General features: G+C 44.1%; 1 protein-coding gene across 4 annotated transcripts in view; it reads right to left on the bottom strand.

Annotated features, from left to right (window-relative positions):
* Nucleotides 1-23,532, bottom strand: part of LOC137334312 (DDB1- and CUL4-associated factor 1-like) — a 124,888-nt gene that overhangs the window by 57,917 nt on the left and 43,439 nt on the right. For 2 of the 4 annotated variants that reach the window (XM_067999001.1, XM_067999002.1), the window contains exons 4-13: nt 23,369-23,442; nt 19,363-19,476; nt 16,673-16,810; nt 13,017-13,517; nt 10,096-10,197; nt 8,784-8,942; nt 7,585-7,764; nt 6,506-6,715; nt 2,304-2,369; nt 1,456-1,625 (exon numbers count right to left, since the gene is read on the bottom strand). In XM_067999001.1, the coding sequence (XP_067855102.1) occupies nt 1,456-1,625; nt 2,304-2,369; nt 6,506-6,715; nt 7,585-7,764; nt 8,784-8,942; nt 10,096-10,197; nt 13,017-13,517; nt 16,673-16,810; nt 19,363-19,476; nt 23,369-23,442 (1,714 nt within the window). The remainder of the gene's footprint in view (nt 1-1,455; nt 1,626-2,303; nt 2,370-6,505; nt 6,716-7,584; nt 7,765-8,783; nt 8,943-10,095; nt 10,198-13,016; nt 13,518-16,672; nt 16,811-19,362; nt 19,477-23,368; nt 23,443-23,532) is intronic. The other 2 variants (XM_067999003.1, XM_067999004.1) reach the window with 1 other exon arrangement.

Genomic DNA, 23,532 nt, shown 5'->3' with positions numbered 1-23,532 from the left:
TTGTTTTTCAGACTGGAGGAAGGTGTACAGTGGTGTTCCCCAGGGTTCGGTACTAGGACCACGGCTTTTTATTTGATATATATAGATGACTTGGACTTGGGTGTACAGGGCACAATTTCAAAATTTGCAGATGACACAAAACTTGGAAGTGTAGTAAACAGTGAGAAGGATAGTAATAGACTTCAAGAGGACATAGACAGGCTGATGGAATGGGTGGACACATGGCAGATGAAATTAACGCAGAGAAGTGCGAAGTGATACATTTTGGCAGGAAGAATGAGGAGAGGCAATATAAACTAAAAAGGGAGTGCAGGAGCAGAGATCTGGGGTATATGTGCACAAATCTTTGTAGGTGGCAGGACAGGTTGAGAAAGCAGTTAAAAAAGCATGCGGGATCCTAGGTTTTATAAATAGAGGCATGGAGTACAAAAGCAAGGAAGTTATGTTGAACCGTTATAAAACACTGGTTCACCCACAACTGGAGTATTATGTCCAATTCTGGGCACCGCACTCTAAAGAATGTGAAGGCCTTAGAGGGGGTGCAGAAAAGATTTACTAGAATGGTTCCAAGGATGAGGGACTTCAGTTATGTGGATCGACTGGAGAAGCTGGGGTTGTTCTCTTAGAGCAGAGAAGGTTAAGAGGAGATTTGATAGACATGTTCAAAATCATGAAGGGTTTAGATAAAGTAAATAAAGACTGTTCCCATTGGCGAGAGGGTCGAGAACCAGAGGGCACAGATTTAAGGTGATTGGCAAAAGAACCAAAGGCGACATGAGGGAAAACTTTTTTATGCAGTGAGCAGTTATGATCTGTAATGTGCTTCCTGAAAGGGTGGTGGAAGCAGATTCAATTGTGGCTTTTAAAAAGGAATTGGATAAATACTTGAAGGAAAAAAATTTGCAGGGCTATGAGGAAATAGCGGGGGAATGGGACAAACTGGATTGCTCTTACAAAAGCAATGGGCTTGATGGGCCAAATGGCCTCCTTCTGAGCTGTAACCATTCTATGATCCTAAGTCTAAATATTGGGATGGGGGTATTTTTTCATACAAATTATTGAGAAAAAACATGGCTTGGACAAGAAACAAACACTTATACAAAAGGTCAGAGAAAGACAACTGCAATGGTTCAGGCACGTTTCAAGGAGGGAAACAGCTAGAATAGCTGTCATGGCCCTGCAAGCAGAGGTACATGGAACAAGAAGTCGAGGAAGTGCTGGACAGACAATGTCAAGAGCAACTTATCACAGAAAGGGATACAGATGACTGAACCGGCCAGGTTAGTTCAGAACTGACAAAGATGGAGCGGATTCATTTAGCCCCATCGTCGCTGCTGAGCTGACGGACTGGAATTTAGTAGTAACAGTGTACCTGAGAACAACACACACCTTTCACGGACACGTTTTGGAGTGATCTATCCAATTGGAAACCTCGAGCCGATGGTCAAAGCCTACCTGCCATAGTAAGTCCTCCAATCACAAGCGATGGATATGAGCTGCAACAGGAGTTGTACGCAGGAGAGCTTGTGGAAGACCTCAGCCGGCTCCCAGAACAGTCTTGCTGGGCCATATTCAATCAGAAACTCCATCATCTCCATAACCTGCTCGTGGGTGTAGGAACAAGCCTAGAAGAGAGATCCAAAAACAAACAGATTAGTTCCAACAGCAGCCACCTCAATATCTGTGGCACCAGACCTTTAGGGCAGCAGCAGGGCCGCAGTTCATGTGCAGCTTCTACCTAAGTATTCCAACGGATGACTCCAGAACTGATCAGCCATCAGGTCAATGAAGAGAGATTCCCTGGGGATAAAAGGCTTTGGACTCAAGGTACCAATTCCTGATTTCTAATTGGAAAGATATCCCTCACAGGTAGTGCAGCTTTGAAAAAAGAACATCCACAGCCATGATTTGCTATGATATTTACTCTGGAGACAAACTTGTAACATTGCAGAGGGTGCTGAAACAAGGCCAGCTTTCTGTCTGGGAGAATACAAAGTTACAGTGGGATTATATCCATGGATGATGTCACAAACCTCCGTGAATCAAAACTTTTGAAACTAACATACTCCCTCCATCTTGGTAAGTTAATCCATTATTTAGAAAGACTCCTTTCCAATAGGGCACACACAAACATCTAAGCTCCACCCACTCCATGCTGAAGTCATTTTGGTTCTCCAAGCTCAGCAGAAGCAGAAAGCTTTTTCAAGGTGAGCTTCCCTCCCTCTTTAAACAAAGAGGCAAACGTAATGTTACACAACGTCGAATCAGACATGGCAAAGCATTTTTTGACAAAAATTCCGTACCTGATTTTTGGATACAGGACACATTGTCAGTTCCCAGCATGCCCATTTTCGAAAGGAACCCAGTGTCTGATGAGAGAGAAGTCACTTATGAAGGCTGGTTTAAAATCTGCGTCCATCGTGAAGTTACAGGTACTACTCGAGTGCATGCTGATACTTGCGACACAAGCATGCATTGTTCCCAGCATGCAACACATACATTTATATGCTCCCTGATGTGCATGCAGCATAAGCTTGCGTAGCTCCCAGAATTCTGGTTACTGTTGAAAAGGAACTCAGCATCTGATGCAAGGTGAAACATGGAGGTTGGATCAAAGTCTCAGAAAGCAGAAAATTTCATTTGTTCACGGAGGAGTAGACAACACCATGTCATAAATATCCCCAGTTCTAAAGGTGAAAGAGGAGGAAGGAGACTGAAGCAGGAATTTCACACGACGCTGCAGGATAAGATTGGATACTTTGTTTTTCAAGTGGAGGTGTTAATCCATTTCATAGAATCACAGCGCACAGGAGGCGGCCATTTGGCCCATCATGTCTGTGCGGCTCTTTGAAAGAGCTATCCAATTAGTCCCACACCTCTGCTCTTTCCCCGTAGCCCTGTAAATTTCTCTTTTTCAAGTATTTATCGAATTCCCTTTTGAAAGTTATTATTGAATCTGCTTCCACCACCCTGTCAGGCAGTGCATTCCAGATCATAACAACTCACTGCATAAAAAAAAATTCTCATTTCCCCCCCTGGATTTTTTGCCAATTTTCTTAAATCTCTGTCCTCTGGTTATCAACCCTCCCATTAGCTCCCTATCAAAACCCCATATAATTTTGAACACCTCTATTAAATCTCCCCTTAACGTTCTCTGCTCCAGAGAGAACAACCCCAGCTTCTCCAGATAACTGAAGTCTTTCATCCCTGGTGCCATTCTAGTAAATCTCCTCTTTACCCTCTTTAAGGCCTTCACATCCTTTATAAAGTGCGGTGCCCAGAATTGGACAGAATACTCCAGCTGAGGCCTAACCAGTGATTTATAAAGGTTCAGCATAACTTCCTTGCTTTTGTACTCTATGCCTCTGTTTATAAAGCCAAGGACCCCATATGTTTTTTTTTTAAAAGTCTTATCGACTTGTCCTGCCGCCCTCTATTTATTTTAAACATTAACACCTCCACTGATTTCAGATGAACGTGCTATGCATTCGTGCATCAAAATTCCAGAGCGTAATTCCGATGCCCTTGTATCTACTGACTATGTGTAATGTAATGAAGGACTGCAACATGCTAGGTTTGAAAAATTAACGTGGATAAAGAGTGTGCAGTTTTCAACATTGTCCACAGTACACCAGTCTCTATGAGCAATAAAGACTCCTCAAAGCCTCTGTTAAAGTGGGTGTTGATGTACTTTCTCCCTTAACCGTAGGTGGTCAAAGGTCCTGAGAAACGAGACACATGGTGCACTGGAGATCTCAGTTCGTTGGCAGAACACACTCTGTAATGGTAAGTAACCTTCCATCTCATCCATGACAACTAATTCAGAGATACCCCTTTAGGGAATATTAGATGCAGGACATGAACCAGATGTACTACAGATCGTTCAAAACTGCTTATTAAGTCCACCCGCCACCCTTTCTTTAAACAGGATCTTTGCTCCATTGCTTAAACCCAAAATACACTGAAGGTCAACAGTCCCAAGGTATCAAACACCCAGGCTGCAGACACCAGCTTGCTGGTCACACTTGCACAATTAGATAGGTTGAACCCTACTTGCTTCTGGTTGACATTCCCTAGTCTCTAGCTTCAAGCTCTGCCTCCCTGCCATTCCTTTCAAACATGAGGGCACACATCTAAGGTTGACAAATATAACGTCCTGCTTGGACTGCCTGCTTTATCTGCCATCCTGAACTTTTCTAATGCAAACGAGCTCAGTAACGTTGGGTCCCAGCTCTTTATTTGGTAGCAAAAACAGTATAGGAGTAGAATGCTGACTTCTATACCAGGGTGCTTTCTTTTAAAAAAAAACCCATAAAACCTGTACCTGTTCAATGCATGGTTCAAGCATTCATTAGTTTGCACACCAATTCCCCTCCCTAAAAATCACTTTCCCACTTTGAGGGTGTAATCCTGTGAAATGGAAGGCATGGCCCCCTCTAACAGTTTCTCTTAACCAAGCATCAAATGATGCCAGAGAATGGAACAGTCACAGTGCACACTTCAGTCACCTAGTCAATACTGGACAATGAAGGAGCAAGATACAACTGGGGGCTGGGAGGAGGCTATTCCTCTTCCTGGCTTCTTGTCCACTTGCCCGGTTTGAATCTTGAAGTAAACTTTTCAATGACTGAAAAAGTTCTTGCTGCCTTCGGAAGCAGTAACGCAGGCTGTGCGCTCTCTTTAATAGGCTGTAATTTTATGCATCACATCTGGGATAACTTTCAAACTTTTGCTGGTTTCTGAAGCCTTTCACGTTGGCTTTGACGTTCTGTCCAAGAACACTCTCCCCACAGGAAAATAAGTTTAGTTTGAAGGCACACAAAGAACCCTGACTTTCCACACCATACATTTCTGTAAGGTAGAATCCTCCAGGGGTGCTATCCTGCCCCCTGCATTCAGGATGCCCACCTAAGGTTATCTGTGTCAGCCTAGATAGTGAATCACAGCAGCAGCTTGTGTAATAGCTGTACTAATCTAGATTCAAGTAAAAAGTTGACTCGATGAACCCAGTGGGAAACTACTCTCATTTGCGAGGTGCTTTGAAAATAATCTTTCACTCCAGTTGATTTATTCCCTAGAAGAATGGCTGTTGTTCTCCCCCACACTGGAGATGTCCACTGCTTGGTCCAAGAGAATCTGCAACCAGCTGTGAACAAAGGTTCTTCTCAATGGTGTGGGAACTCGACAAAGTCTGTCTGTCCATCCTGAATTCTGAGGCACAGTTATCTCAGAAACATTACCTGATCTCTGTTCAAATGCTGTGTATTTCCCACTGCTATTTCAGATTTCCAGCATCCATTGTCTTTCTTTTGCACTTGACACTGGGTCACAAGTTGCCTTTATAGAATACTTTTGCTATTTAAGAGAAAGAAAATGGAGCACTAGATCATTTGAAGTTTACTGTCCCAATAGTTGACCTTTCTCATCTCTAGGCCCTATTCTCCCTCTTTCTGTCAAAATCGTTCTGCAATTTTATCGATACTACAGTAATACTCCGCTCATGTTGCGACTGGTTCATTTCTTGAAAATTTGGGTTGGGCTCATTTAAAAAAAATAAAACCTGTGAGCACTGTGGGGAAAAAAAACATTCCAGACTTGTTTTTAAATCCTGCGATTTCTTGGCTCCCAACAGGTAAACGTTAAAAGGAATACTTTGATCAACGTTCCTCTGATCTGCACTTTCGTCCTCTTAAGCTGCAAATAAGCCACCCTGCATGTTGTTCTTCCTGCTCCATGCAACCTGACTTTGTTGAAGTTGAATCTTTGTACAGTTTTTGTTCATAACTCAGTCTCACTCAGAACTCCTCACCTCTTGTTCCTTCTATATTTACAAGGCCCAACAGATCCATAGTTTACCCTCATCTGATCACTACATCCTGATTCCTTCTCCCCATCCCTTTTTCAACTTGAAGGTATTTTGTATATAGGACTCATGTTTCAAACTGAGTTCATCAGCTATTTGGTGACAGGTTCAACATTCATGCTCACTATTAGCAACATGGGAAGAGGCTCCTGTTGCATGAAAATTCCTGTTAGACGGAAAAGCTACCTATAAAGGGATAGCATTTCACTGATGCCCAAATGCTACTGCTGCTTTGCACGGAGAATCTGGGTTCATTCTAGTTCCATCCTGGTTCCACAGGTCACCAATAATCTTTGGTCTGCTGGAATCTGCTTCATTAAATGAGCACAGGCATTTGTCCTGCTACCTGCAAATCAGATTGTGCCAGAAAGGGAGAGGATTCACTATTTTCCAAGTGACAGTATAGAACATGGATTATCATTTCAATCTGAAGCAGAAATCCTAATCAGAATGTTTTTGATTAAAGGGAACGATCAATTTTGAATGCCAACTACAGGTATAATCTAGAAAATCAAGGAGACAACACATTTAATTCATAAAGCTTTCAGACAAAACCACTATAGTCTGCTCAAACATCTAGTTTCACCTGTACTGAAAGGATTGATAGCGCTCCATACACAGGTTTCATTTCTCTGCACACACCTTACACGGTGGGTGCGGGTGAATAAGAGCGCCTCCTTCTGTCCGCTGCAAGGATCTTTTCACGTGCTCCAGTTTAATCCCCAAATGTGACTCGAAGTACCTGCGTAGTGCCATACACGTGTGCTTGGCAGTCTGGCGGCTGGCAAAGATCTCGTCGTCACTCAGCAGAGCGCCCTGATCTTCCAAGTTTAAGATTTCCAGCGTGCTGATCTGCAGGAGTCACACGAACAAAATTAAATCCAGGATACACGGGTAATCTGCATAGTGTCAAATTGGGGCTTTCGAGTGTAGATGGAACATAGGAACAGGAGTAGACCTTCAGCACCTTGAGCCTGTTTCACCATTCAATTAGGTCATGGCTGATCTGTACCTCGACTCCATTTATCCGTCTTTGCTCCATATCCCTTAATACCCTTATACAACAACAATGTATCGATCTTGGCCTTAAAAGCTCCAAATGACCCCCAGCATCCACAGCCTTTTGGGGGAAGGGAATTCCAGATTTCTACCACCCATTGTGTGAGAAGTGTTTCCTGATTTCCCTCCTAAATGGCTTGGCTCTAATTTTAAGATTATGTTCCCTCGTTCTTGATTTTCACACCAGGGAAAATAGTTTCTCTGTATCTACGCTATTTCATCCTTTCAACATTTTAAACACCTCGGTCAGATTAGCATCAGATAAATGGTTAACTAGCTGGCACAATAGGCAATCCAGATATGGTTACAGATTTAAGGGAGTACTATTTACTCAAAGTACCCTTCTTTTTCAACTCGCCATACATTTAATTAATGTTTTTTGTTGTTGTAAATGTCAATTTTCCTGCTGGCTTGTGAGAACCTTGTGTAGGATCTCTCTCCCATCCTGCCAGCCATATTATACTGTACTGAAATCCTAGTGCCATCAGTTCATTGCCTTGGCTCACTCGCCCCGCTTACGTGGATATTTGTGTGCTATTTTCTTCGGCACGCTTCTCCCTCAGCTCCACGGAGACGAGCGAGAGGAACAAATGCTGTACAGCCCCAGAGCCAGGTTACTGCACGAACATAAAATGCAGCAAGAACACCCACGCCAACCTTACCAGGTTAACCACCCGCCGAAGACCGTCCTGTTTGTCAAAAAGCTCCAGAACGGAGCGGAAGGCGAACGAGATGGAGAAGAACATGGTGGCGTGACAGCGACCCGACTCGTGGGAGCACTCCAGCAGCCACAGGGTGTAGCTAACGACGTCGGACAGCACAAAGTGCGGCAGCAAGCACACCTGAAGAGAATAGAACAACGGGAATCATCAGGCTGGGCGGGCAATAAGTGCTTGCACTGCATTATAAAAGAAAATAGAATTTACATTTATATAGAGCCTTTCACAACTTCAGGACGTCCCAAAGCGCTTTACAGCCAATGAAGTACAAATGTAGTCACTGTTATAATGTAGGAAAACGCGACAGCCAATTTGCGCATAGCAAGGTCCCACTTGCAGCAACGTGATAATGACCAGATAATCTGTTTTTAGGTGTTGGTTGAGGGATAAATATTGGGCAGGACACTGGAAGAACACCCCTGCTCTTCTTCGAATAGTACCATGGGATCTTTTACATCCACTGAGGGAAGACAGGGCCTCAGTTAAACATCTCATCTGAAAGACGGCACCTCTGACAGTGCAGCACTCCTTCGGCCTAGATTTTGTGCTCAAGTCTCTAGAATGGGGCTTGAACCCACAAACTTCTGACTCAGAGGCGAGGGTGCTACCAACTGAGCCACTGCCAAACAACACCTTGCATTTATATAGCACCTTTAACGTAGTAAAACGTCCCAAGGCGCTTCACATAAGGAGATATCAGGACAGGTGGTCACAGAGGTAGATTTTGAGTAGCGTCTTAAAGGAGAGAGAGAGGTAGAGAGGCAGAGAGGTTTAGGGAGGAAATTGCAGGGCTTAGGGCCTAGGCAGCTGAAGGTACAGCTGCCAATAGAGGAGCTATTTCTTTTTATAGAGTAAAAGCCTTAATCCTAAAGATGTAATTCTCAGGCCCCAGAAAAGAAACACAGTCAAAGGACCTGAGGAGGCTTCACTGTGTCAGACGTTGCTCAGTAGTTGCACTCCTGCCTCAGAGCCAGGAGGTTGTGGGTTTAAGTCCCATTCTAAAGAGAAAAAGAAATAGCATCAAAACATTCTTAAATCCTCTACACTACATTACAGCATTGTGAATAAAGCTTATCCCTCTACAACACAGCAGACTCAAACGGTTCAGACCCAAGCCCTTCCCAGAAGTGTATAAGACTCACCCGCTCCATTGCATCCTGGTTATAAGCCAAATAGTACAAACAGAGGGAAACACCAGTGGCAGCCATAGAGGGCCTGGGGATCTCCAGCAGCTTCTGAACTCCATCATGAGCCACAAACTCTGCAGCAAACTTCTTGTGTAACAACAGAGAGGCCAGGTACTACAGAGGAGGAAATAGACAGCTATCAAACATACATAGATCGGAAACAGCGGGGTCGGTGGTTAGCTTATTTCACAATCGTTACGACAGTGGTTGAGTGACAAAGGTCCCCCCATGAAGCCGAGGTCGCAGCCCGTGTTACAAAGACTGCCAATAATGAGTATCAGTATCTCACTGCTTCAGTTTACATTCTGCTTTGAGCAAAGGTTATAACAATTAGCAACAAATTAGTACAATAATCTCCCTCTGGAACCTCTTCCCTCTGCCTCAAAATCGTTTCTTCCCCTGAAGGCACTGGATCATGCTACCATCAGGTACTCACTCAAGTGAGCATCAACCGGGAGGGGGTGGGGGGAGGGACATTACAGCCAAGCCTGATGCTGTTCTTACCCAATGTCTACCAGCACACATAATCCAGCAGGAATTACAAGACAGCAATCAAGAGCAAAGCCCTTTGGTTGATTTCCTCCTTCCATTTGTAGCCCAGGGCACTGAGGTTAACTGTAGCACCATCAACCTGGCAAGGATTAGCCAACTCAGCACAAGATGGAACCTGGCACCTTACTGGTGCACAAGAAGCAGCAGGTTAGAGAGAAAAAATTGTGATTATTTAATTTGAACCAATGGTCAACCAAGAAAACTAACTGAGCTGGGTCACACCAGCCCATCCTTGAATTCTCTCCCTATCCGTCCTGAAGATGTTAACTCAAGCTGGGACCCAGTTCCACAGCACTGCCTGTTCTAATATTAACTCACTCAAGTGGCCATCCTGCTTGTGCAATCCTAGACAGTGAGTGCTGACAGGCTATTTGACCATGGGGTTCCTTAGCGGAGCCTATTTCTGTCCTCACTGATGTCCTGAAAGGGGTCACTGCACAGCATCAAGAGCAAAAACCCTGCCTGATTTTTCTCCTCCCAGCTTATGAGTGCTGCAGTTCAAAGTGGCAGCCCTACCGACTGACTAACCAAACACAGACTAGGCACTGAGCCTGGAATCTTCCTCGTCCCTATGGCTCAGTCTCGCACTGGGCAGCTCACTTACTAATTAAGCCATTGAAAAGCTGCACTCGGCTTGTTGTTATGGTCAACATCAGCAGAAACACAGAAGTGAATGGAATGTCATAACAGCCGCGCTCGGTCAATGGTCTCATACCTTAAGTGCTTCGAAGGTGAGCTGGACATCATTAGTTTGCTTCAGGTCGATGTAGTACATCAGCAGCTCTCGAGCACCAAGCTGCATGAACACAGCCAACAACTGGGGCAGATCAGAAACAACGAGTTACTAGAAAGCAAGTCTGTAACGGTCAAGGCATCAATTGGATTTCACACACAAGGTCAAAATGATGAAACATTCCCCACGTAACTGAAGCATGACCGGCACAGAAACTCTGCAAGGTAATAACCATTAAACCTAGAAACCTGAGTCTAGGCCCCCTCTCACTTTCACCTCCAATACTGGGTCACATAGGAGAAACTATAGATCAAATAATGATGTGCGGCTCCCCGATGCGTCAGTGATGTCCAGAGTCAAAACTTCAGTACTGCACTGTCTTCAGTTTTCTTTATTCTCACAGCTTGAACCCTTCTAAAAAAAACAATCCCCTCCCCCCTCCTGAACCTTTACTGGGCTCCCAGGCACTGGCCACTTGCTGGTACCTCACTCAAGCACCCATTCTTTTTCTGTGATCCCAGGCAGTGAATGGTAGTAGGCTAGTCACAACAGTGAGGGCATCAATGTCGAGCCCAGGCCCTCTGCTCACCTGATGTGCATGCATATGAGTCACTCGATAGCGATCAGAAGTGCGATCCCTGGCTGATTTTCCCCTTCCTAGGCCAAAGATGCTGACGCCAGCTGTGGCAACCCTATTATCAATTCTGGCTAAGATCAGCTAACTGTGCACAGACCAGGAACTGAACCTTGGGCTTTCTGGTTCAGTTTCACACTAGGCATTGCTCTCATCAACTGACCCACTGGGAGAATGCCACTTTCCGTTCTTTGTTCAAAACTCCAGACAAGGATTATGATAAGAATGGAAAACTAAAAAGAGTTTGAACTCAATTAAATTATTAATTAGAAAATAAAGCTACCTGTAGTAACCCCATTTGTGGCAATGTTGAGAACAGCGATCCCTATAAGCTGAGCAACACCAGCAGCACACACATCATAGCACCACACCAGTTTTGTAATATATAGTCTACAATCTTTATTTATTACAGACAGTACATCTGTGCATGTTACAGATGCAAAACATTATAACAGAAAAAAAGACAGCTACTTGCTGCTGGGTTCTTTTGACCTGCAGCTGAAACAGCACTTCACAATTTGCAACCGTCCCTGCCCAAACAACTGAATTGAGTTTACTTCACAACGATTAGACTTTGTTGCCTTAAAACACAGCTGCAACATTTAATGTTGTGCATTAAATGGTTTAACACTCCTATCCTTACAAAACATCGACTTACTCTGAGCAACTCCACAGAAGATTGGCTAGCATTTTAAACCACAAAGCATACATAGGAAATTAAGAAAAAGCTGTCCAGCCCATCAGAACTGATCCCTCTAATATTCCAGCTCCTCCACTATAACATTCACCTGCACTTTCAACGATGCTCAAGTTTCCATCTCTACCACCCTACCTGATTGGTTATTCCAAACACAATCACTCTGAGTAAAGATGTCCTTCCTAACACAAATTTTACATTTATTTTTAACTAATTTATGGTTAACTTGAAGTAATGTTTTGGGTTACCCAATTGGTACTCTATTTAGCAATTTATATACTTGCTTTCTAGACTGTAGAGTTTAAGCTTCTCTAATCTTTCCACATGGCTCATCCCCTTCTACAATTGGGATCATTCTTGTTGGCCTTCCCTGCACACACTCTCTAACATCTCTCTTTATGTAATATGATGGCCAGAATCAAATGAAACAAGAAACATTTTTGGAAAAAGACATGATTGTAAGTACTATCACAGGCAAGTGAAAAATATATCATTGGAAAGAATACTGAGGGCCACATATACCTTTTACATAAAGGCTCAGAGTTATCCTTGAAGCACTGGGCCAGCACTTTGCCACACCACGATAATCTTGGAGAGATTATCGAAGTTTGGTAATCTATTGGAAGTTACATCTTGATGGGACCAAAGGTTACCTTAAAAAAAAACCCACACAAAGGAATCCAGCACAGATTGATGGGATCAAAGGCTCCCCTACCAACTGGCTCCAAGAGTCCTACCTGGATTAGTCTGTCAGTCTCAACCCAGGTCTAGTGAGCATGGGTCCACAGCACAGAACTGAAGGAAAGGGCATGTATTTATGTAGTGCACTTCATGAGCTCAGGACATCCCAGAGCAATTTACTGCCAATTAAGTACTTCTGAAGTGTGGTCACCGTTGTAATGTAGGGAAACTGTCCCGAACTGAAACTGGATGGGATGGTCGCCGTGGGAAGTGGAAAAATGCCACACAGGGATAACAGGGGACGAGCTTCTGATATGGGGAGGAGACACACTTTTGGGGAGAAGGGGCTTTTGTTCTATATCTAAATGTTCTATACCTGGGATCACAATGCCAACACTGGGTGCTCCATATTATTAACATCCCTCACAAAAAGAGCAATTAAAGAAAGTAATTCCGCTTTGGTAGCATAGTGGTTATGTTACTGGACTAGTAATCCAGAGACCTGGATTAATAATCCAGAGAACTCGAGTCAAATCCCACCATTATAGTTTGAGAATTTGAATTCAGTTTTCCAAAAAAAACTCTGGGAATAAAAAAAAAATCAGTAAAGTGACCAGGAAGCTGTCGGATTGTCGCAAAAACCCAACTGGTTCACCAATGTCCTTTTGGGAAGGAAACCCGTCATCCCAACCCGGTCTGGGCCTACATGTGACTCTAGTCTCTCACCAACGTGATTGACTCTTAACTGTCCTCTGAAGTGGCTGCGCAAGCCACTCAGTTGTATCAAACCATACTACCTTCTCAAGGGCAACTAGAGATGGGCAATAAATGCCAGCTTTGCCAGTGATGCCCACATCCCAAGAATTAATAAAAATCATTTTTGCTACTCACCTCCTGATATTCCCCCAGGGGCGTTAAGTATTGTAGAATTAACCTTTGCTCAATGGCAGAGGTCAAAGGGTAAAGGTTATAATTATTGCCAATCACCCAAGGTGACATTTCTGACCAGCTGTTCGACTGCTCGTTGCATATTCGTTCAGAGTCCAAGTTGGTAAAGCTGAGTCTTTGTTTAGCTGCCTGCTTTACATCCTCCCTCTCAGTCCTTCGCACATCCTTCCCCTTCACTCCCTCCTCGCTCTCAGTGGTCTTGACAGTGGAGTTGATTCTGCTGCTGGTTTTATGCGAAGAGTTCACCTGGAAGGACACATCATCGGCGCAGTCCTCCCCATCCTCTGCTTTCGAGGTGTCGCCGTAGTCCATGTCCACCGCCTCTTCGTCCATGGGAAGCAACGGTGTGAAGTGTGGCCTCCGCGGGCTCTGCCATTTCGTCTTCTGGTTGTTTTCCAGGTCTTGTATCTGCAAATCTCGCAAGCGCTGCAGCATTACCGGCACCTTCGAGCAAAACAGAAATGGGTCATTGGTGCAGCACATAAATAAGAGAATGGAGGCTCCCAATCGCATTTGTAAACTGTACACAAAATTAATTGGATTCATTTTAAAACCAATTCCCACACTGTGGTCAATATCACTCTAGCATCAAAAGAACTTGCATTTGTATTGAGGATTTGACTGACTGACTCCCGAACAGCAACCACAGGGGTCACGAAAAGACATTTCACTTAAATTCTCCATCCCACTCCAACCTCTGTCCTCTGCCTCCTGCACTGTTCCAATGAAGCTCAATGCAAACTCGAGGAGCAGCAACTTGTCTTTTTACTAGTCACTTTACAGCCTTCTGGCCTTAACATTGAGTTTAACAGCTTTAGACCTTAATCACCACTCCCATTTTCACTTGGACAGCAGATGCTACATCAAAACTACAGCACAAAAACAGGCCATTCGGCCCAATTGGTCTATATTGGCGTTTCTGCTCCATACGAGCCTTCATCCTCCCTACGTCATGTAACCCTATCAAGATACCCTTCTATTCCTTTCTCCCTCATGTGCTTATCTAGCTTCCTCTTAAATGTATTTATGTTATTTGCCTCAACTACTCCTTGTGGTAGCACATTCTATATACTTACCACTCTTTGGGTAAAGAAGTTTCTCCTGAATTCCCTATTGGATTTATTAGCGATTATTTTATATTTATGATCTCTAGTTTTGGACTCCCCCACAAGTGGAAACATTTTCTCTACGAGACTAGTGTCCATTCTGTTCAGACCCATCCCTAATGGCTTACAGCTCCTGACACCGATCATTCTCACCTTCCTTGTACTGAACAAGACACATCCGGCATAGGCATGATGGGCCAAATGGCCTCCTCCTCTGCTGTATCATTCTGTGATTCTGTCTACCCTTTCAAACCCTACCATTATCTTAAAGACCTCCATCAGGTCATCCCTCAGTCTTCTCTTTTCTAGAGAAAAGAGCCCCAGTCATTCCTGATGTATATCCTTAGAGGATATACATCAGGAATATCTGTTCAGCCATTCCTGATGTATATCCTCTCAGTTCTGGTATTATCCTTGTGAATCTTTTTTTGCACCCTCTCCAATGCCTGTATATCCTTTCTATAATATGGAGAGCAGAACTGAGCATAGTATTCCATGTGTGGTCTTACCAAGGTTCTATTAAAGTTTAACATAACTTCTCTGCTTTTCAATTCTATCCCTCTTGAAATGAACCCCAGTGCTTGATTTGCCTTTTTATGGCCTCATTAACCTGCGTCGCTACTTTTAGTGATTTGTGTATCTGTATCCCTAGATCCCTTTGCTCCTCTTTTCCATTTAGACTCTTATTTTCCAAGGAAAATCCGGCGTTCTTATTCTTCCTATCAAGCTGCACCACCTCACACTTGTCTATATTGAAATTTATTTGACAATTACATGCCCATTCTGCAAGTTTATTAATGTCTTCTTGCGTTTTGACGCATTCTTCCTTTGTATTAACTACACCCCACAATTTAGTGTCATCCGCAAACTTTGAAATTGTACTTCCGATTCCTGAATCCAAATCCAATGTAAATTGTGAACAACAGTGGTCCCAGGACCGATCCCTGTGGAACACCACTTCACACCTTTTACCAGTCCGAGTAGCTAACCCCTACTCTGTTTTCTGTTTTGTAGCCAACTTGCTATCCATTCTGACCTGACTCCTTTTGCTCTGACCTTAGTCATGAGTCTTCAATGCAGTACCTTATTGAAGGCCTTTTGAAAATCCAAATTTATTATATCTACCACATTACCCTCGTCTACTCTGTTACTTCTTCAAAGAATTCAAAAGGTTGATCAGCGTGACTTTCCCTTCTGAAATCCGAGCTGACCATTCATTATTATATTTTTGTTCTCTAGGTGTTTTTCTATTACATCTTTGAGTAAAGATTCCATTATCATTCCTACCACCGACGTTAAGCTAATTGTTTAGTTTCCTGGACTTGTTCTATCTCGCTTTTTAAATATAGAAATAACATTAGCTGTCCGCCAGTCCTCTGGCACTATTCCCTTTTCTAATGAATATTTATTCACACACACTCACACACTCCCTCTGCCATCTCTTCCCTAACTTTTTTAATATGCGCGAATGCAATCCATCCGGACCAGAGGTTTTCTCCTCTCTAAGTTTGATTAGTTTATCAATTATCTCCCCGCTTTCTATCTTAAATGTTTCTGTATTTTTTTTTGATCTCTCCTTCTAATGTCATGCCCACCATGTTAGTCTCCTTGGTAAATACGGAGGCAAAGTACCTATTCAATATTTCTGCCATTTCGCTGTAATTACCGGTGAGTTTATCTTGTGCATCCCTTAGTGGCCCTATCCCTATTTTGATTTTTCTTTTGTTATTTATGTGTCTGTAGCATACTTTACTATTTCGTTTTACATCCCTTGATAATTTAATTTCGTAGTTCCTCCTTGCTTTCATATTATTTGTTTGACTTCTTTCCTAACTGGAGTCCAACAGGTGTCTGTAATACACAGAGGCATCATACAGGCTGAATTGCCGAGATGGACTCTTCTAATGTGTACGATATATACCGATGGTCCTTTACACTGTAGGTACGCCAGGACTGTGACTCCATCGGCATATTCCTGCGTGTGCGTATAGAGAGGATTACATGAATTCAACCCCAAGTCACTCACGTGTATCCTCGAAGCTCCAGGAAGAGCAGCAGAGGCCCAGGAGTGGGTGAGTATCAGCTCTCCCAGCTGAGGAGCGATGCATCACCCAAGGAAACCCGCCAAGGGGAGGGAGGGAAAGAAAAACTAAACCCCCTTGCACTTTATAAAAACAGGACAGTGCTCATTGACGGTGGTAATGAACAACATGAATGGCCACTTTGTATGGTTAATAAATGACTTGCAATTACATTTTGCCTAATGACTGCCCAGTGACCATTTGATATTTGAAGGGGAAAGTTTAGAGACAAACACGATGGAACCAACATTGCTCCGACCCCCAGGTCTGATTTTTATTTAACTTGCAGATTCTCAGAGAACCTGCAAAAATCCATAACTATGGTGAATCCACAGGCAATGTGTTTGGGGGAATCCTGAAATACAATTACTGGGGTCCCTGAACCTTAAAACAGCAGCGTCACATTCCTTACCATCTGCCAGTTTTCCTCCCGGTAGTTGGCTGCAATGTCCTGGTTTTCCATGGCCCCAGCAAGGAGACCGGTGGCGTAGGTTCTCAGTGGCTGATCTGATTCTTTTGCCCATTTGAATAAGTTTTCAACAATCCCCTCCTAAAGAAAGCACAAACACAGCAGCAATGGATGGGAGTTCTCTGCAGACCAAGTCAGACAAATTCCCCCACGGTTTACTAAACAACTTCATTAACACCGAAAATTAAACGACCAAGGCTGGAAAATTATGGTTGGTTTAATTCTCTCAGACGTATGGAGCTCTTCAATTTCTTCCAAGTGGCCATTCGTCGTGTGCGAGCTGAGACAGTATGTGGAGTCAGGAGATTCATGATTGTGGGGGTGGGGAAAGGAGGAGGGAGGGGGGAAAGAGAGAAAAGAGGAAGGTATCACAGCGAAGCCCAATCCAACAGCTCATGGATCCACCTCTTCCCATCAGTGGACTGCTACCAGGAGCAAGAAGACGGGCTGATTGTTCCTCTCACCACGTAAGGGGCACTGAGGCCAATTGGCACACCCTTACTGCCACATTGGCTGTGATCTGCACTGTATCAAACCTGGAAGCTGCTCGTCTGTGTGACACAGTTACCCGCTGCTTACAGCAACTGAGCCATCGGCGCGAGGGGAGGGGACGGGAAGGAGCCCCACGTGGCTTTTTCAAATATAAACAGTCTTGTTTCTGCCAACGATTCTGCCTCATATCCTCTTCACACGTGTACAAGTTTACATAGAAAGGGTACAGCACAGGAGGCGGCCATTTGGCCCATTGAGTCCACGCCGGCTCTGTGCAAGAGCAATGCAGCTAGTCCCACTCTCCCGCCCTATCCCGTTAGCCCTGCACATTTTTTCTTTTTGTGTACTTATCCAGTTCCCTTTTGAAGGCCATGATTGAATCTGCCTCCATCACCCCCTCAGGCAGTGCATTCCAGATCATAACCACTCGCTGTGTAAAAAGGTTTTTCCTCATGTCACCTTTGGTTCTTTTGCCAATCACCTTAAATCTATATCCTCTGGTTCTTGACCCTTCCACCAATGGGAACAGTTTCTCTCTACCTACTGTCTAGACCCTTCATGATTTTGAATACCTCTATCAAATCTCCTCACAACCGTCTCTGTTCCAGGGAGAACAACCCCAGCTTCTCCAGTCTAACCACATAGCTAAAGTCCCTCAACCCTGGAATCATTCTAGTAAATCTCTTCTGCACCCTTTCCAAGGCCTTCACATCCTTCCTAAAGTGTGGTGCCCAGAACTGGACACAATACTCCAGCTGTGGCCGAACCAGTGTTTTATAAAAGTTCATCATGACTGATTCAATCCTCACCAGGAATCAGGTTCGTTGTTTGAACACATGTATTAATGATCTCTGACATTCATTATGTGAAATATATGTCTCAATAGTGTCCCTTTGTTGGTCTCTGTATCTGAATATTAAAAAACAAACAGTTTAAAAACAAAGCTTTGCTACTGGTAAAGCCAGCACCCTGAAACCCAGGGGCCAAAAGTCCTGCCATCGTGCACAAGTAAAAAGTGGTGCAATACAATTATTTAAAGAGTACGACAGAAATTTAATTTGCAACGGGTCTACATAAACCCCATCAGAGTTAACAGTGCACGGGAAGGGGGGGCGGGGAGCAAAAGAGCCTGAACATAATAAATCACCACAAGAATGATGTTTGGTCTGCTCGAGGTCTACATGTTTTTAAAAAATCATAATGTAGTAAATTCCAGTAAAAAAAGTGGGTCTGACAGTAACTTTCTAACAGTCAGAGGCTCTGCTGTGCAGGCCTGGTTCTTTCCCATTTCTAATCTACATAAATGAGTTGGATATCGAAACTACCCATAACTAGTCAAATTTGCTGATGACACAGAATGCAGAGGGCAGTAGAAGCAGAGGATGGGGTAAAAGGTTATTCTATTGGGCAGACAAGGCAAATTAAATTTAGCACTGGTAAATATAAAGTTGGTTAAAAAATATGGGACATAAATTCATAATGAATTAAACAGAACTAGAACAGGGAGACTTAGAAAGGGTCCTGGAAGTTATACTAGACATGTTATTTTGTCTGTTATTTTTACATGTTACTTGTCACATTGTCCCCCCCAACTCCAGGAACTCCTCGCCTCCTCCCTGCTACAATCTCCAGGTTCGTAACATCTAACCACCATCGCTTGATTCCACCTTGCCCAGCTCTCCGCAGCCTGGACAGTGTCCTGTATTATGGGCCCCAGCACTTCATGCAGATTTCTCAATGATCTTAAGGGACTGAAGTTTGCTGCTGTTTTATAGGCTAAGAAGCTCGTCAAAACTACCGATGTGGGTACTTCAGCTAATCCGGTACACGTTGAAGCTGAATGCAGTGCCTTTCATCACTTTTAACGCGAGTATTACAGGCTGGTTTATAATTACAAAGAAAGACTGTTCAGCCCAACTGGTCGATGCTGGCGTTTATGCTCCACACGAGCCTCCTCCCACCACTCTTCATCTGACCCTATCAGCATAACCTTCTATTTCTTTCTCACTTGTGTTTATCGAGCTTCCCTTTAAATGCTTCTATGCTATTCACCTCAACTACTCCTTGTGGTATTATACTACTTTTACACACAATGACACTGCCCAATAAGCAAACACCCCCACAAGCATCCTTCTTCCTACCTTCTCCTGAAAGACGACAGCAGTTTCCAGTCCCGGCATGATATCCAACAAGAGACGGCACGCTGCAGTGTTGACTGGAGCATCTCTACTGGTCATCACATAAGCATTCACCAGCTGTCCAGGAGCACGGGAGAGGGGAAATAAGGAAAGACAAAATCAAAAAACAAAGTACATGTTTATCTGCTCACGAACAGGTGGCACAGCAGCATAAGGGTCGAACTTTCAGTAAAATCCTCTTTCACCCCTGCCTGCCCCCATATGTTGAAAAAGGGTAAGAGATTGAATGTGTAAAGGGGCTAGATAATGTAGACCATGACAAGCTGTTTCACCTTGTCCAGAACAGCAGAACAAGAGGACATGGCCTGCGCATGAAGGGAGCAAATTCAAAACCAGTCTGCAGAAACACTATTTCAGTGAGCGAGTGGTCAATCTATGGAACAGGCTCCCTCGAGAGACGGTGGAAGCAGTTAGCATTGATTCATTCAAATGTAAATTAGATAGATTTCTTTCAGAAAATAACATTTTGGGATACAGTGTATGAGTAACTTGAGATGTGAAATGTGGTAAGTGTAACAGGCTTGCAAGAAACAGGTGACTTTGGACCTGTGGTTCCCAAAACTCTCCACCACTGGGGTTTTCCTCACCTCATGTCCGGGTCTGTTGTAGACTAATTAAGAGATTGATTGCTATGATTAGTCGACAACTCTATTATCCTTGCATCATACTACTCCCAGGATGGTAGAAGGCAAACTAAATGGACTGTGGTCTATTTTTGTCTAGCAATTCCTATGTTTCGATGTAAAATTGTACTAACAAATTTCCTTCCCACAGAGACATACCAATGACATAGGCTGTGGATTGATACAGTAACCTAGAGAACTGATGCATGGCACTGTACTTGGCTGCTATTTATTTCTCTCGGCTTGGGTGTCTCCAGATCAGCATCCAGAATGATGCCAAGCAGCAATCATTCTATTGATTTACATTTCATGGAGTCACTCTATATAGAATGACAAGTTTACAGCAAAAAGACGACCATTCAGCTATAGTGTGTCTTTGCTAGAATAAAACCTAATCCCAACACCCTACTCTTCGCCCATAGTCCTGTCTCTTCCACTGCTTCAAATGACTTCTACTCCTCCCTTAAAAGATGCAATGCTCTCTGCTTCAACTATTCTCAATGGCAAAGCTTCCCACACTCCAATTCTGCATAAAGAACATTCTCCCAATCTCTCCTCACTCGGTGATCATTTTAAATTGATAGCCCCTCAGCACTTACTCCACAACCAGAGGACACAGTCGTCCCCATTTCCACTCATCAAAACCCTTCATAATTTTAAAAACCTCTTATTAAATGTCTTCAGTGGAAGGAGTCCCAGTATCTCAAGTCTCTCCTTATAACTATAGTTTCCCATTCCTGGCATCATCCTAACATCTCCTCAAAAGGGAGATCAATTTACAGAAATATGTTTCCCATAAGGGAACAGATTTTCACGTCGTTATTGGAGGGAGAGTACTTTATATTGAAAATAAAAGTATCAGGAGATCAATATGATGAGGAGGGTCACGTAGCCTATTTTACCTCATCCTCCCAGAGAAACCTACAATCCCATCACAATATGCAACTCTCTCAATTCCAGGGTTTCTACCTGTGCTATCGAGCCTGGACATCCATTCCAAGTCTGTATCACTCCACCCCCCAAAGCCATCGCAATGCCAGCGCTCTTTTCTTTACAAAAAAAAGTGCCTCTTTTATTCCAAGTTTAGTTCCTTTTCACCATAGCCCTGGTCTTCCCAGGACTGATATGAATTGCAGCTGATAGAGAGAGGGGCCAGGTGGGTGCTCGAGACCGACCGGCCAGGAGGAACACGAGAGCAGACCGGTGAAGAGTCCCTTACTGAGTTTCCTTCCTCTTTCCAGTGAAACCACAGACCCAAACCCACTTCCCTCCACTGTGTTGATGCTCCAATGCATCACGTAGTAACTGCCAGCCTTAACACTTCTAGCACTGAAACTCCCATTCAGGTGTCAAACACTTTCCTATTATTAATTCCTGTAATAGAGCGGGCTATGGCTGTTAACAGTTTACTACATCTGTGTGCAGTGCTGCCTCCCGGTACCACCCCCCAACAATCCACACTAGCCTGCTGCTCCTCACTGCAGCAAGGCAAGTTTGCAAATCCCTTTAACCATAGAAATTCCTTCCACTACAAATTCAAAGGAACAGGAAGTCAAATTTCTACTGATTTCACCTTATAGCCGAGGTCAGAAAGAGCATTTAATTAGTGCCCCGAATAATATTAAAAAGGGCTGTTTGTCCAAAGTATTCCCTCAATGCCCATCTTAAGAAAATATATGATTTTAAAAATACTCGCTACCTTTTTAGAAACAAAGGTCACATTTCCTGCCCAACAGAACGATGTTACTTTGGATCTGTTAGCCTTGACTGATGTCACCGACAGGGAGAAACCACCAAAGTCCTAGCACAGATCCATTTAGGAGGTTTTGTTTGGCAATTTCCATCCTACTTTCTTCCCTCCAAAACACTGACCAGTAATTTGCCTCCTGCAGGGTATCGCAGCCAAGGCCACTCCTATCCTCACCCAATGTTCACACACATACGTCACCGTTGGCGGTCAGGAACAGGAACGCCCGCTGATCCCCTCCCTGGGTCAGGAGGCATAAACCAACTTCAGCACCCCTAATGGATGCTAGTTGGTGTCAGTGCCCCAGACCCAGGAGGAAGCACAGCTAAATAGCAAAGAATGGGAATTCAATCTGGGATTGGCCTGGTCTGCATAGCTCAGCTACTCATTGCCTTTACCAGATGAACCAGGGATGGAGCGCCCCATTCATTTTCATGGGACCCACCTGAGAGCAATCCCAAAGCTGTGTTCACTTCATACTGCTGGTAGTTTATTTTCACAGGGCAAGTTGGCTCCCAAGTGGTTCTGAACCCCATTATAACGAATGCACCCACTACAGGTTATAGGCACTTCCCTGTTCAGACAGGATTAGCAGTTTGTTCAGATATGTGCATTACTCCGAGGGCTGTGGACCTGCTCAGTCGGGAAGGTCTGGGAGTGCGGAGGTGGTGAGGACTCCAGGATAGTCACCGAGTCAAGGAGAATTGCTGCTTTACCTTACAAACATACAAGTTCACTCCAACTAGAACAAACTTTCCCAGCAGACTCGGCTTCTTACTACAGACATACTGGACAAATAAGGCCTGCACAGATAAGTCACCAATGGCAACTTGAAATATTGACTGGCATGGATACTATAAACCCAGAACATGTCAGGGTACAAACGGGGCGAGCTTTGATGGGAGAGTCAGGGTACAAACGGGGCGAGCTTTGATGGAACAGTCAGGGTACAAACGGGGCGAGCTTTGATGGGAGAGTCAGGGTACAAACGGGGCGAGCTCTGATGGAACAGTCAGGGTACAAACGGGACGAGCTTTGATGGGAGAGTCAGGGTACAAACGGGACGAGCTTTGATGGGAGAGTCAGGGTACAAACGGGGCGAGCTCTGATGGAACAGTCAGGGTACAAACGGGACGAGCTTTGATGGGAGAGTCAGGGTACAAACGGGACGAGCTTTGATGGGAGAGTCAGGGTACAAACGGGGCGAGCTTTGATGGAACAGTCAGGGTACAAACGGGACGAGCTTTGATGGAACAGTCAGGGTACAAACGGGGCGAGCTTTGATGGGAGAGTCAGGGTACAAACGGGGCGAGCTTTGATGGAACAGTCAGGGTACAAACGGGACGAGCTTTGATGGGAGAGTCAGGGTACAAACGGGACGAGCTTTGATGGGAGAGTCAGGGTACAAACGGGACGAGCTTTGATGGGAGAGTCAGGGTACAAACGGGACGAGCTTTGATGGGAGAGTCAGGGTACAAACGGGGCGAGCTTTGATGGGGCGAATGGTTTTTCTTCTCCTTTGACTTTTCCTCTGTTCTGTTCATTGTACCTGCATTATCTAGCAGCAAGCATAACTTACCGAATTCATAAAATCATCATTTTTGAAGAGTATTTTTAACAGATGTCCCAGCCTACATTCGGGATCCGCTCGACCTGAAAGAAATGCACGTTAATTGTATATTACAAAGAATAGTACTTTCCTTCCAAAAAGATTTCAACAATCAAGCTTTCTTTTCAATATCT

The sequence above is a fragment of the Heptranchias perlo genome, chromosome 17 (assembly GCF_035084215.1).
Source record: "Heptranchias perlo isolate sHepPer1 chromosome 17, sHepPer1.hap1, whole genome shotgun sequence".
NCBI classification, from domain to species: domain Eukaryota; kingdom Metazoa; phylum Chordata; class Chondrichthyes; order Hexanchiformes; family Hexanchidae; genus Heptranchias; species Heptranchias perlo.
The sequence above is the reverse complement of the archived record's forward strand: the minus strand, read 5'-3'. Positions and strand labels throughout refer to the sequence as shown.